Raw genomic sequence first — 14,884 nt, 5'->3', positions numbered from 1 at the left:
GAGATTGAATCAGTAATCCAAAACTTCTCAACAAAGAAAAGCCTAGGACCAGATGCTTCACTAATGAAATCTACCAATCATTTAAAGAATTCGTCCTAATCCTCCTCACCCTCCTCCAAAAAATATAGCAGGGGGGAACACTTCCTAACTGATTCTTGAGGCCACCATCACCCTGATACCAAAGCCAGATAAAGGCATCCCAAGAAAAGGAAACCATAATGTACACCAGACTTTATGAATAGCAATACAGAAATCTAGCAAAATACTATTAAGATGAACCCAGCAGCGTTTTAATAGTGTAATACATCATGTCTTCTTTTAATTTTTTTTTTTTTTAATTTTGAGATCCTTATAGATTCACATGTAGTTGTAAGAAATAATACAGAGGTATCCCATATAACCTTTACCCAGTTCCCCCCAATGGTAACATCTTGCAAAAGTACTACAATAATATAACCAAGATATTGACATTAATACAATCAAGATACAGAAAAGTTCCATTTTACCACAAAGATTTCTGTGTTACCCTTTTAAGCCACATTTATGTCCCTCCACCAGTTCCTGTAGTCCCTGATCCTGGCAACCACTAATATGTTCTCAGTTTCCATAATTTTGTCATTTCAAGAATGTCATATAAATAGAAACATACTGCATGTAATCTTTGGGATTAGCTTTTTTTACTCAGCGTAATTCCCTGGAGATTTGTTCGAGTAGTTGCATGTATCAGTAGTTATTTTTATTGCTGAGTAGTAAACCATGGTATAGATGTACAGTAGTTTAAGGGTTTACCTGTTTAAGGACATCTGGATTGTTTCTAATTGGGGACTATTATGAATAAAAGCATCTATGAACTTTTTGTGTGAACATAAGTTTTCATTTCTCTGGGATAAATGGTCAAAAGTATGATTGTTGGGTAATATGATAGTGATATGTTTAGTTTTAAATGGAAATGCCAAACCATTTTTCTGAGCAGCTGTAATACCTTGTTGTGGTTTTAATTTACATTTCCCTAATGGCTTATGATGTTGAAGTTTTTTCATGTGCTGTTTGCCATCAACCTATCCTCTTTGAAATATCTGTTAATGTCGTTTGCCCATTTTCTAATTGGATTGTTTGATGTGGGTTTTTTGTTTGTTTGTTTGGACTGTTGATTTTGAAAGTTCTTTCTTTATCCTAGATATTAGTCCTTTGTTGGATATGTGGTGTTCAGGCCCAGACCAAGTTCGTGCGAAGCATGGGCTGGTGCTGCTGCGAGACTGAAAAACACTCCAGGCACAGAAATAGACATAGATTTATTGGGACTTATGAACAGGAGAGATTCTCCTGTGACAGCCGGTCCGGAGAGAGAGCACCCCTCAAGGAATAGGAGTGCAGGAGGTGGGGGGTGATATGTATATGATTTTAGAACAAAGATATTCCATATTGTATAAGGACATCGGATCTCTAGTATAATTATTAAAGGGGCTTGAGACGTGATGTTTTACTAAGATTAGTGTTTAAGACTAAGATACAGTCAATGCCATTTACATGTGAGGTTACATTCTTCCCCCTTTGGGAAGATTGTTTACTTTCTTGACCTTTGTCCTTCACCAAAGCAGGCTTGTTACAGGCTGTTTAGGATGGGGCCTGAGCCCTGGGCCACCATAAGTGGTTTGTAAAAATTTGCTCCCACTCCACAGCTTGTCTTTTCAGCCTCTTAGCAGGATTTTCTTGTAGAGCAAAAGTTTTTAATTTTGAAGTCCAATTTATCAGTTTTTTCCTTTTATAGATCATGCTTCTGATGTAAAGAACTCTTTGCCTAGACTTAGATCAAAGGTTTTCTCCTATTTTTATTAAAAGTTTTATGTTTTGACATTTAAGTCCATGATTCATTTTGAGCTCATTTTTGTTTAAGGGGTGAGGTTTTAAGTCAAAGTTTTTTTGTTTTGTTTTGTTTTATTTTGTTTTGTTTTTGGTCTTTGGATGCCAGGACCCATTTGTGAAAAGGCTTTTATTCCTCCATTGAATTCCTTTTGCACCTTCAGCAAAAAAATCAGTTGGACATATTTGTATGACTCTATCTCTGGGTTCTCTATTCTATTCCGTCTGTCTGTGTATGTATCCCCCCCATCAGTGCCACACTGTCTTGATTACTACATTACTGCACCTATATAGTAGGCCTTGGTATTATTAGGTAGAGTATTTCTCCCACTTTATTCCTTTTCAAAATTGTTTTAGCTATTTAGTAGTTTTATATAAATTTTAGAATAAGCTTCTCTACAAAAAAAAATCTTACTGGAATTCTGATAGAAATTGTATCAAATCTATAGGTCAATTTTGGGAGAAATTGTATCTTCACAACATTGAGTCTTCTAATCTATGAATACAGAATGTCTCTCCATTTATTTAGATCTTTTTTTATTTCTTTCATCAACATTTTGTAGTTTTCAGCATACAATCCTGCACATGTTTTAGGTTTATACATATTTCATTTTCTTTGGAGTGACATAAAGTGGTATGGTGTTTTGTTTTCCACATGCTAAGTGTTATTGTATAGAAATATGGTTGATTTTTTATGTTGAGTTTATATGTTATGGTCAGTTATTAGTTTTAGGAGTTTCTTTGTAGATTCCTTGGGATTTTCTATATAGAAAATCATGCCGTCTACAAATAGGGACAGTTTAATTTCTTATTTTAAATCTATATGGCTTTTATTTTTCTTCCCTTATTGCAGTAACTAGAACTTACAGTATTCTATTGAATTAGATTGGTAAGACCAGACATTCTGGCCTTGTTTCCAATCTTGGAGGGAAAGCATTTAGTCTTCCACCATGATGTATGTTGTTAGTTATAGGTTTTTCGTAGATATTCTCTATCAAGTTTAGTTCCCTTCTGTTCCTAATTTTCTGAGAGTTTTTATCATGAATGAGTGTTGAATTTTGTCAAATGCTTTTTCTCTATGATCATGTGATTTTTCTTCTTTACCCTGTTGGTATGGTGGATTACATTGATTGATTTTCAAATACTGAACTAGCCTTATATAACTGGAATAAATCCTATTTGGTCATGGTATTGAATTCTTCTTAGGTGTTGCTGGATTCAATTTGATACATTATGTTGAGGATTTCTGCATCTTAATTCATGAGATATTTTGACCTCGAGCTTTCTTTTCTGTACTGTATTTTTCTGGTTTAGGTTATGAGAATAAAATTAGCCTCATTAAATGAGTTGGGAAGTCTTCCCTCCTCTTCTGTTTTCTAGAGAGTGCTAAAAGCTGGTATTAATTCTTCTTTAAAAGTTTGGTAGAACCCAAATAGCCAAAACTTTAGTAATCAGGTACAAGGACAGATTTATAAACCAGTGAAATAGAATTGACAGCACAGAAATAAACCCACGTATATGTGACCAATCTATTTTTGACAAGGGTGCCAAGTCCATTCAGTGGGAAAACAATAGTTTCTTCAACAAATGGTGCAAGGAAAGCTGGATATCCTACATGCAAAAAAATGAAAGTGGACCCCTATCTCACACCAAATAAAAAAATAACTCAAAATGGATCAACAACCTATCTATTAGAGTTAAAACTATAAAACCCTAAGAGGAAAGCTTAGGGAAATAGCTGTAGGACCTTGTGTAAGGCAATAGATTTTTAGACTTCACACAGAAAGCATGAGCAACAAAAGAAAAAATAAACTGGACTTCTTCAAAATTAAAAAGGTTTGTGCATCTGAGGACATTATCAAGAAAGTGAAAAGACAACCAACAGAATGGGGGAGTATTTGGAAACTATATGTCTGATAAAGGTTTAATATCCAGAAAATATAAAGAACTCCTATAACTCAACAGAAACAACAACAAAAAGACAAACAACCTAATTTTTAAAATAAACAGAGGACTTCAATAGACATTTCTCCAGAGAAGATACACAAATGGCCAATAATCACACAGAAAGGTGCTGAACATCATTAACATCATTAGCCATTAGGGAAATATAAATCAAAACCATAATGAAATACCACCTCACTCCTACTAGAATGACTATTATTTTTTAAATGGAAATAATAAATGCTGGCAAGGATGTGATAGAGAAAGAGGTAATGTAAAATGGTGTAGCCACTGTGGAAAACATTGTAGTGGTTCCTCAGAAAGTTAAACATAGAGCTACCATATGACCCAGCAATCCCACTTCTAGGTGTGTGTATATATATATGAAAGAATTGAAAGTAGGGGCCTGGACAGATATCTATATGCCAATGTTCATGGCAGCATTTTTCGCAGTAGCCAAAAGGTAGAAGCAACCCAGGTGTCCATCAACTGATGAACGGATAAACAAAATATGGTATGTATATACAATGAAATCTTCTTCAACCGTAAAAAGGAATGAAGAACTGGTACCTGCATATCATATCACTAAATAGATGAATCTTAAAAACATCTTGTTAAGTGAAATAAATCAGACACAAAGGGACAGATATTTTATGATTCCAGTTATGTGGAATAGCTAGAATATGCAAACTGGTAGAGACAGAAAGTAGAGTACAGATCACCAGGAACTGGGGAATAGGAATTTCATGCATTTGGGGTGATGGGAAAGTTCTGAGTTCTGGTGATAGATGGTAAGAAGGGTAGCACAACATTGTGAATTTGATTAATCCCACTGAATGGTATGCTTGGGTGTGGTTGTGATGGGAGTGTTTATTTTGTGTGTATAGTTGTAGAATTAAAAAAAATAAGTTTGGCATAATTCTCATTGAAACCACTAGAACCTGGAGATTGCTTTTTTGGGGTGCTTTTTAATTATGAATTCAAATGTTTTTGTTTTTGTTTTTTTTGATGTGGTTTTATTGAGGTATATTCACACACCATGCAAACCATCCAAAGTATGAAATCACTGGCTCACGGTATCATCACATAGTTGTGCATACAACCCCATGATCAATTTTAGAACATTTTCATAACTCCAGAAAAGTAATAAAAATTAAAAAGAAAACCCAAAGCCTCCCATACCTCTTAACCCCATTATTGACCCATAGTATTGGTGTAGTATATTTGTTACTGTTAATGAAAGAATATTAAAATATTAGACTATAGTCCATAGTTTGCCATAGGTACATTTTCCCCCATAAACCCCTCTATTATTATCTCCTTGTAATAGTGTCATACATTTGTTCTAGTTCATGAAAGAACTTTTTTGTATTTGTGCAGTTAATCACGGAAATTGTCCACCGCAAGATTCACTGTGTTATACATTCCCACGTCTTAACCTCCAACTTTCCTTCTGGTGACATAGATAACTAAACTTCCCCTTTCCACCACACTCATACACCATTCAGCACTGCTAATTATTCTCACAATAACACACTACCATTACCTCTGTCCATTTCCAAGCATTTAAGTTCAACCTAGTTTAACATTCTGCACATATTAAGCAACTACTCCCCATTCTTTAGCCTCATTCTATAACCTGGTAACCTATAGTCCATATTTTATGCCTATGAATTTATGTCTATGTATTGATGAACTCATACAATAGTTGTCCCTTTGTGTCTGACTTACCTCACTTAACATAAGGGCCTTAGGTTCATCTATGTTGTTGGCATGCTTCAGGACTTCAGTCCTTTTTACCGCTGATAGTATTCCAGCGATATATAAATGTGTATACCACATTTTATTTATCCATTCATCTGTTGATGGATGCTTGGGTTATTTCTGTCTTTGGACAATTGTGAATAATGCCGCTATGAACATTGGTGTGCAAATGTCTGTTCATGTCCCTGCTTTCAGATCTTCTGAATATATCTCGAGTAGTGGAATTGCTGGGTTGTAAGGTAATTCTATACTTGGCTTCCTGAGGAACTGCCAAACCACCCTCCACAGTGGCTGTACATTTTACATTCCCACCAGCAGTGAATAAGTATTCCAATTTCTTTACACTCTCTCTAACACTTGCAGTTTCCTGGTTGTTTAATAGCAACTATTCTAATAGGTGTGAGATGCTACCTCATTGTGGTTTTGATTTGCATTTCCCAATAGCTAGTGAGGCTGAGCATCTTCTCATGTGCTTTTTAGCCATCTATATTTCTTCTTCAGAAAAATGTCTGTTCATGTCTTTTGCTCATTTTTAAATTGGGATATTTGTCTTTTTATTGTTGAGTTGTAGGACTTCTGTATATTTTCTGGATATCAAACCCTTATCAGATAGATATATGGATACCAAATAATCTCTCCTATTGAGTTTGCTGCCTTTTCACCCTTTTAACAAAGTCCTTTGAAGCACTGAAGTATTCGATTTTGAATACTTTATGTATTTTTTCTTTTGTTGCTTGTGCTTTGGAGGTAAAGTCTAAGAAACTACCACCTATCACTAGATCTTGGAGAGGTTTCCCTTCTCCAAACCCGTTCTAGGAGTTTTATGGTATTGGTTCTTATACTTAGGTCTTTGATCCATTTGAGTTAATTTTTGTATAGGGTATGAGATAGGGGCCCCCTTTCATTCTTTTGGTTATGGATATTAAGTTCTCCCAACACCATTTATTGAAGAGACTGTTCTACCCAGTTGAGTGGGCTTGGGGGCCTTGTCAAAAATCAATTGACCGTAGATCTGAGGCTCTATTTCTAAACTCAATTCATTTCCATTGATCAGTATGTCTATATTTATGCCAGTACCATGCTGTTTATAATGTGCTTTAAGGTCAGGAAACTTGATACCTCCCACTTCAATTCTTCTTTTTCAAGATGTTTACCCTTCCAAATAAAATTGATAATTAGCTTTTCCATTTCTGCAAAATAGTTTGTTGGAATTTTGATTGAGATTACATTGAATCTGTAGATCAATTTGGGTAGAATTGATATCTTAATGGCATTTTAGCCTTCCAATCCAGGAACATGGAATGTCTTTCCATTTATTCAGGTTTTCTTTGATGTCTTTTAGCATGTTTTGTAGTTTTTTACATCCTTGATTAAAGTTTATTCCTAGATATTTGATTCTTTTAGTTGCTACTGTAAATGGAATTTTTTTTTTCTTGATTACCTCCTTGGATAGCTCATTGCTAGTGTATGGAAACACCGTTAATTTTTGTATGTTGATCTTGTATCCTGCCGCTTTGCTGAGCTCATTTATTAACTCAAGTAGCTTTGTTGTTTTCTCAGGATTTTCTAAATATAGGATCATGTCATCTGCAAATAATGGCAGTTTTACTTCTTGCATACATGGGATAGAATCCACTTGGTCATGGTGTATAATTCTTTTAATATGCTGTTGAATTCAATTTGCAAATATTTTGTTGAAGATTTTTACATCTATATTCATTAGAGAGATTAGTTTGTAGTTTTCTTATAGTTTCTTTATCTGATTTAGTATTAGGGTAATGTTGGCTCTATTGTTTGAAGCATTCACATTGTTGTAGAATTGTTATGTCTTCCCATTGGAGTGATTATTTTATCATTATACAATTTCTTTGTCTCTGGTAATTTTCTTTGACCTGATGTCTATTTATCTAAAGTTAATATAGCCACTTCTACTTTTTTTAAATTAGCATGTGTATGTTATATTTTCTTCCATCCTTTTGCTTTCAGTCTACCTATATCTTTGTATTTGAAGAAACTTCTATATTGAAGTTTCTTATAGACAGCATATTGTTGGACTATGGTTTTTCTTTTAATCCACTCTGCCAATCTCTGTCAGTTGGTATGTTTGGACCATTACAATAAAGATCATTATTGATAGATTAGGGCTTTAGTCTGCTGTTTTATTACTTATTTTCTGTTTCCTCTGTTTCTCTTTTCTTACTTTCCTATGGGTTGTGTGAACATTTTTTTTAAGATTCCATTTTGATTTATTTATAGTGCTTTTGAGTGTATCACTTTATGTAGTTTTTTTAGGTGTTGCTCCTGGTATCACAGTATTCATACATAGTTAAGTCTAATGATATAGATGTTTTACTAATTTGAGTCAAGTGCAGAAACTTTTTTCCATTTAGGTCTCTTTGCCCACCCCATTTTTAAATATAATTGTCTTAAGTATTTCTTCTACTTACATTGAATGCCACATCAGATGCTTTTATTTTTTTGCTTCAACCATCAAATACGATTTAAGAAACTCATGACAAGTAGTATAGTTTATTGTATTTACCCTCTTTTTTATACATTCTGATGTTCTTTCCTTTCTGAAGTTCAAAGCCTTCTTCTGTTGATACTTCCTTTCTGTTTACAGAACTTCCTTTGGTCATTCTTTAAGAGTAGGTTTACTAGCAACAAGTTCTCTTAGTTTTCCTTCATCTGAGAATGTCTTTTATCTCCCCTTCATTCCTGAAGGATACTGTCATTTGATATAGAATTCATGGTTGACAATTCTCATCTTTCATTACTTGAAGAATGTGCCAGTTCCTTCTGGCCTTCATGGTTTCTAATGAGGTATCTGCTGTCATTTGAATTGTTTTTCTTGGGTTGCTGTCAGTGCCTTGTCTGGGATTGTGTGGGAGGCAATAAGAAGGAATTCCATGGGGCTCACCACCCTGTTGTTCTCCAGTGCCAAGGCCCTTATGGTATATCTGCTGCCTTCTTTCCAACTTCAGATGCTTCCTATATTGTTGTGTTACTTCTGGGGCTTTTAGTTGTCAGAGGACGGACCTGGGAAGAATGGGACTACTCCATCCATCTTGTTTGAACTGGAAGTCTATATGCTTGTCCTGTATTTGTCAACCTTACAGAAATATTAGTCTTAGTAGTTCTTCATTGGATTATCTCAAATGCGACATATAGTCATATGTTCCACAAAATGATGTTTTCATCTCTTCTCTTCTTGTATCTTTTATTTATTTTTATCTTATTGCAAATGTAAAGAAAATGGAATCTATTTCTATTTTTAAACTTCATAATGAACATGTATCTTTTCACCTTGCCTGTTATAAAATGCAATATTTACTTTTTCTTTTCTCCTTCCCTGCTTCTAAGCCCTGCTTCTATATACAATCTTTCTAAGTCTCCATTTTTATCTGACTACCCATAATATTCAATCTTTATATGATCTGCTTTCACCTCCTGCTTTTCCCCCTTGCTCCATTTACTCTGGGCATGGTGGCCTCTTTTCTTTTCCTTCAGCACACCACACATGCTCTGTCTCAGGCCTTTGTATTTGCTGTTCCCTCTTCTTAAATTGCTTTTCTTCCCAAGTATTCATGTGGCTCATTCTGTCACCTTCTAAAAGGTCTTTACACAGATGTCACCGTCTCAGTAAGACCTTCACTGACCACCCCCTAAAGTTGTAATATACTCTCCCATCTAATCTCCCTTTTCTCTCCCTACTTTATTTTCTTTTCATAGCACTCATGATCATCTAACATATTATTTTATCTGTCAACTATTTTATTTTCTATTTCTCTTTATTAGAAATTTAGGTTCATAAAGGCAGGAATATTTCTCTATTTTGTTCATGGCTTCATTCCCAGTGCCCAGAACAGAGCCTGGCACATACAGTTATAGATAGCAATACTCAAAAAACATTTATTTAAATAACATATCTTTATGTATTTAGCATTTCTCTTCCTCAAATTGGAACTATTGGACCAAAGGGATGAATATTTTTTGTAGTTCTTCATACCTTTTGATTTAAAGCTCAAAAGGTTCAAAAATGTTTGTGTTTAAGTTTCTCTCGCACTCCCATACTCAGCCACCCATTCCTCTGCTCAGAAACAACTAGCTTTGTCAGTTTCTTGACTCATTTCCCATATGGCTTTCTAAAAAGTTGATGTCAAATTGTACTGTGAGACAGAATATTTTAAACTTAGTCTGTCCAGAAGAGTTCTTATTTCCTTTTCTTTGTACTGCTCAACCCTCCTTGACAGCCAGTGTCAGCTGTTTTTTAGTGAATATTACTATCATGGTAGATGCTTAGGGCATAATATAATGAAATACTATTTGGCCCATGCCCTTGAAGTTCAAAATCTAGGTGGGGTGGGAAAATATCCACACACAAAGTAACACAGGGTTTAAAAGAAGGTCAAGATGATACATATGAAATGTCACAACACATTGAATCCTTAATTATTGAATGAGGTATTGCTCTGGTTTGCTGAAGCTGCCAAAAATACCAGAAATGGATTGGCTTTTATAAAGGCGATTTATTAGATTACAAATTTACAGTTCTGAGGCCCATGAAAGTGTCCAAACTAAAGCATCAACAAGAGGATACCTTCACTGAAGAAAGGCCGATGGCATCAAGAGTTCCTTGTCACATGGGAAGGCACATGGCTGGCGTCTATTTGTCCTTTGCTCCCAGGTTGTGTTGCTTTCAGCTTCTGGTTCCAGTAGCTTCTTTTTAAGCGTCTGTGGGTTCTCACTTAGCTTCTCCAGGCAAACTCTTGGCTTCATCTCTTAGCTTAGCGTCTTCAAACATCTCTCTGTCTTCATCTTCAAGTGTCTCTCTCAGCTTCACTGAGTTTCTGTCTCTGTGAGCTCTCTTAAGGACTCCAGTAAACTAAGACCTACCTTGAATGCTTGGGGTCACACCTCCCGGAAATAATCTAATCAAAAGATCCCACCTACAATAGGTCTGCCCCAACAAAATTTCATTAAAGAACATGGCTTTTATGGGGTACATAATAGATTCAAACCAACACAGGTATAGATAACAAATACTGTGGAAATTAGTTTATCAAAGGAGAGATTGAGTACTTTTATCAGGGAAAGCATCATGTAAAGGGAAAACTGTTGTCTTTGGATAGTCTGAGAAGAGTGTAGGAGTAAACTGTATTATACCTTATGCGTGTGCACCAAGGTAATGTTTCAGTAGTAAGATCCTACTAGAAACATATTTTTTATCCCATAGGATTTGCAAAAATGAGTAAGAAAGCCCTTGTCTTGAAGAAGAGAGACTATCATATAATCAAGTCAGTGAAAGGAAGCACTTTGGGGATTCAGAGAGAGATCATAGGCAGTTGGGGAAATCAAGAAAAAGTTTATAGGAAAGTCATGCTTATGATGGAGCTTGAAAGATAAATAGTAATTTTAATAGGCAGAAAATGATAACGTAATGGAAGGTTCTAGTACAGTAGTTGGCAAACTATGGCCAACAGGCTGGCTGCCTGTTGTGTTGTATTGTGTTGTGGTCACCAGGTCTTTATTGTAATAAATAGCAAGGTGTTGTGACACACCATGCTTTTTATCACACTTGTCTCTGAGATATGACTGGCTTAGGAAACATTCCATTCCCAGCACAGCACAAAAATGCAGGCCTGAGGACAGACGTCCCAGCCAGAGTTTTTTTTGTTTTTTGTTTTTTTGTTTTTTATTCATTTTATTGAGATATATTCACATACCATGCAGTCATACAAAACAAAGCGTACATTCAGTTGTTTACAGTACCATTATATAGTTGTGCATTCATCACCAAAATTAATTTTTGACATTTTCATTGCCACACACACAAAAATGATAAGAATAAAAATTAAAGTGAAGAAGAGCAATTAAAGTAAAAAAGAACACTGGGTGCCTTTTTTGTTGTTGTTTTGTTTTGTTTTGTTTTTTCCCTCCCCCATTTTTCTACTCATCCATCCATAAACTAGACAAAGGGGAGTGTGGTCCATATGGCTTTCCCAATCACATTGTCACCCCTCATAAGCTACATTTTTATACAATCGTCTTCAAGATTCATGGGTTCTGGGTTGTAGTTTGCTAGTTTCAGGTATTTACTGCTAGCTATTCCAATTCATTAGAACATAAAAAGGGTTGTCTATATTGTGCATAAGAGTGCCCACCAGAGTGACCTCTTGGCTCCTTTTGGAATCTCTCTGCCACTGAAGCTTATTTCCTTTCCTTTCACATCCCCGTTTTGGTCAAGAAGATGTTCTCTATCCCACGATGCCGGGTCTGGATTCCACCCTGGGAGTCATATTCCACATTGCCAGGGAGATTCACTCCCCTGGGTGTCAGATCCCATGTAGAGGGGAGGGCAGTGATTTCATCTGCCAAGTTGGCTTAGCTAGAGAGAGGGCCACATCTGAGCAACAAAGAGCAGCCAGGGTTTTAGTGGCTTGTACATAGTATCCAGAAATCCAAAGTAAACATGGCTTGGAAGAGTTAAAAGACAGTAAAATACTGGCACACAAAGGGGGAAATCTCTCTTTGTCATACCAGTTAGGAAGTTAGGGCATAGCCAGGCTCTGGGGCTCAGTGTTTGCATCATATTATAAGGTCATTAAAGGAGAACCAGAGCTGCAAGCCAGCTCCAGCCATCAGAGGGGCGTGCAAAGACATTCACCCTGAGAAGGAGAGAAGTAAATGTTTTGGGGCCCTCCCAGAAGGGTCCTCTGGCCTCCAGACTTCCATGTCCTAGACTATCGAGGTTTTTGCCCCTGATAGAAGCAAATGGTCTTGGTATCATTTCATTTCTGTGGACAAAGTTCCCTCCTCAGAGAAAAGTAACTTCCTGAATTAAGAACTAAGAGAAAAATGTAACTGCCTGTTTTTGTAAATAAAATTTTATTGAGCACAGGCATGCTCATTTGTTTATGTATTATTTATGGTGCCTTTGTGCTGCAGTGGCAGAGCTGAAAAGTTGAGACAGACCATATGGACCATGAAACCTGAAATACTCACTATCTGGCCCTTTACAGAAAGTTTGCTGATCCTTGCAAGTAGATAGTATGTAGGCAGGAAGGCCTCACTGAACCTACTGAAGAAATGAAAATAAGATACTTATTTTAGTTGGCAGGGTGCTGGGATCAGTAGTGGAAGGGAAAAAGGAGGAAGTTGGCCATGAAGGGATATGACAGGAAGGACATTATTAGTAGAGAGGAGGTAAGGGGCCACTCAAGGCTGAGAAAATAGCTCAATAAAGCACAGAGGTGTAGCATCCTTAATCATGCTGTTTTTGTTTTTTGTTTTTTTTTCATATTTTTCTTACTAGCCAAGAAGGATCAGGAAGGTGGAGAAGAAAAGAAATCTGTACAAAAGAAAAAAGTAAAAGAGTTAAAGGTATTGGATTCAAAGACGGCCCAGAATCTCTGTGAGTAACTCTGTGATTTCTATTTGAAATGTGAAGGAGTTCTTTTAAGAACTTAATTCAGGTTCAAGGTTCCTCAATATGAAACTTCTATTTGTTGAGTTCCTACTGTATGCCAGGCATTGCATAGTGAAATTCCGATACTTCATTTAATCCCTTCAGTAGCACTGCAGAATTGTTAGTATACAATTCCATAGCAAAGAAACAGAAGCCTAAGATTTTCAGGAAATTTTCATAGTCACGTAACTAGTAAGAGACAGATCTGGAATATGAATCTCAGGCTTTCTTATTTCAATTACTGTTGCCATTGTATTCACAGAATATCTACTACAAATGTTTTCCCCACTGTAAATTTCCTTTTTTCTTTTTCTGATAAATACTTCCTTTAAATGCAGACACTGGCTTGATTTCAATTAAATCTAAAATAACTTTGTGGTTTACAAAAAATTATGTAAATCTTGTTCTTCTCAAAGTAGGATCAGTAACTCCAGAGAGTGTTTTGTTTTGAATCTCCTACTTATAACTCTGATTGGTGGCAAAAGGAACTTTCAGATCTGAAATTCCATGCCAAAGTTGATATAGGTAGTCTTATTTGACAATCAGGATAAAAGTTCTCTTTGTTGTTGTTCGACTGTAGAGCTATGTACTTTATGCTGAGTATTACAGATTTAAATATTTTTCAATAAATGATTTAGGATCTCTTATCTGCCAAGCTCTATTAGGCACATGCTAGGCATGTATTTTGGAGATGAAAGGTTATATATTCTATTAAATCCACTCTCAATCTTGTGACATGATTATTGTTACCATTTTTCCAAATGAGAAAACTGACACTCAAGTGTTGTGACTTGGCCAAGGTCACACAACTAATAATTACATGAAGCCATAAGTCTGTGATACAAAGGCAGCAGCAAGCCTTTACATTATTCTAAGCTATACAATCTTAGATCATTGTCTGTAAATATTACTAAATAGTATCTCTGGTTAAGTCCTATTATGGGGTTAATGGTAAATAAAGTAACGGGAGACTTTACTCTCTACACAGAGGAACAAAGAACAGTTCCTCTTCTCAAGATCATCTCTAGGAACATAAAACATAAGTAATTGTTATTTTGGGAAATAATATGAGAGAGATCATAGGGTAGTACATTATTATTTCTAGTTGAGTGATATAATATATGGAAAACAGAATGCAGAAAGAGAATTGAGATTAGTTTAGGGTAGAATGATCTGGGATCTAGTTTTTTGTGACTCAATAATTGTCTCTTATGTGCTAGAGATTCAAAGCTGAGTAAGACATAGTCCCTATCCTTATGTACTATGTGTCTGGTGGAGACAGAAATGTAAATTAAAAAATGATAATAGCACCAATTATTGAATGCTGTGTTGGAGGTATGCTGGATTGCTTATGGGAGCTCTAGGAAAGGGGACATTAAATCAAATGGGGGGTGATGGTTTTGGAGGAGGCAAATCCTAGAGGACTTTCTAAAGGAGGTACAGCTTGACCTGAGTTGAAAGAACTACTAAGAATGGATTATGTGAAGGATGAGGGCCTGCACTTAACTTCGGTTTCAAGAAGAGTAATCAGCGTGTATGAAGTCACATAGGCATGAGGTGATATTGTGCAGGTCAGGGACTGCAAGTAGTTGCATACAGCTGAGTAAACGCTGTATGTAGGGAAGTGGTGGGAGAAGAAATTGATAAGGGCTAGCTCATAAAGATTTTTGCAGGCTTAGGCTAAGAAGTACATATTTTATCCTGAAATCTATGGCAGCTATTGAAGAGACTTGGGACAGTGTGTAATACAACACTATGTGGTTTTAGGAAAGCTACTTTGGTAGTGATCTTGAGGCTAGATTGTTAGTGTAGGGAGAGACTGTAGGCAGAGAGATCACGGAAGGGAGA

General features: G+C 36.0%; 1 protein-coding gene across 3 annotated transcripts in view; it reads left to right on the top strand.

Annotated features, from left to right (window-relative positions):
- DIAPH1 (diaphanous related formin 1) overlaps window positions 1-14,884 on the top strand; it is a 107,041-nt gene that overhangs the window by 74,228 nt on the left and 17,929 nt on the right. For all 3 annotated transcript variants that reach the window (XM_037802236.1, XM_037802237.1, XM_037802238.1), the window contains one exon: window positions 12,884-12,982. In XM_037802236.1, coding sequence (XP_037658164.1) covers window positions 12,884-12,982 — 99 coding nt within the window. The remainder of the gene's footprint in view (window positions 1-12,883; window positions 12,983-14,884) is intronic.

The sequence above is a fragment of the Choloepus didactylus genome, chromosome 13, assembly GCF_015220235.1.
Source record: "Choloepus didactylus isolate mChoDid1 chromosome 13, mChoDid1.pri, whole genome shotgun sequence".
In the NCBI taxonomy this organism is placed as follows: domain Eukaryota; kingdom Metazoa; phylum Chordata; class Mammalia; order Pilosa; family Megalonychidae; genus Choloepus; species Choloepus didactylus.
The sequence above is the reverse complement of the archived record's forward strand: the minus strand, read 5'-3'. Positions and strand labels throughout refer to the sequence as shown.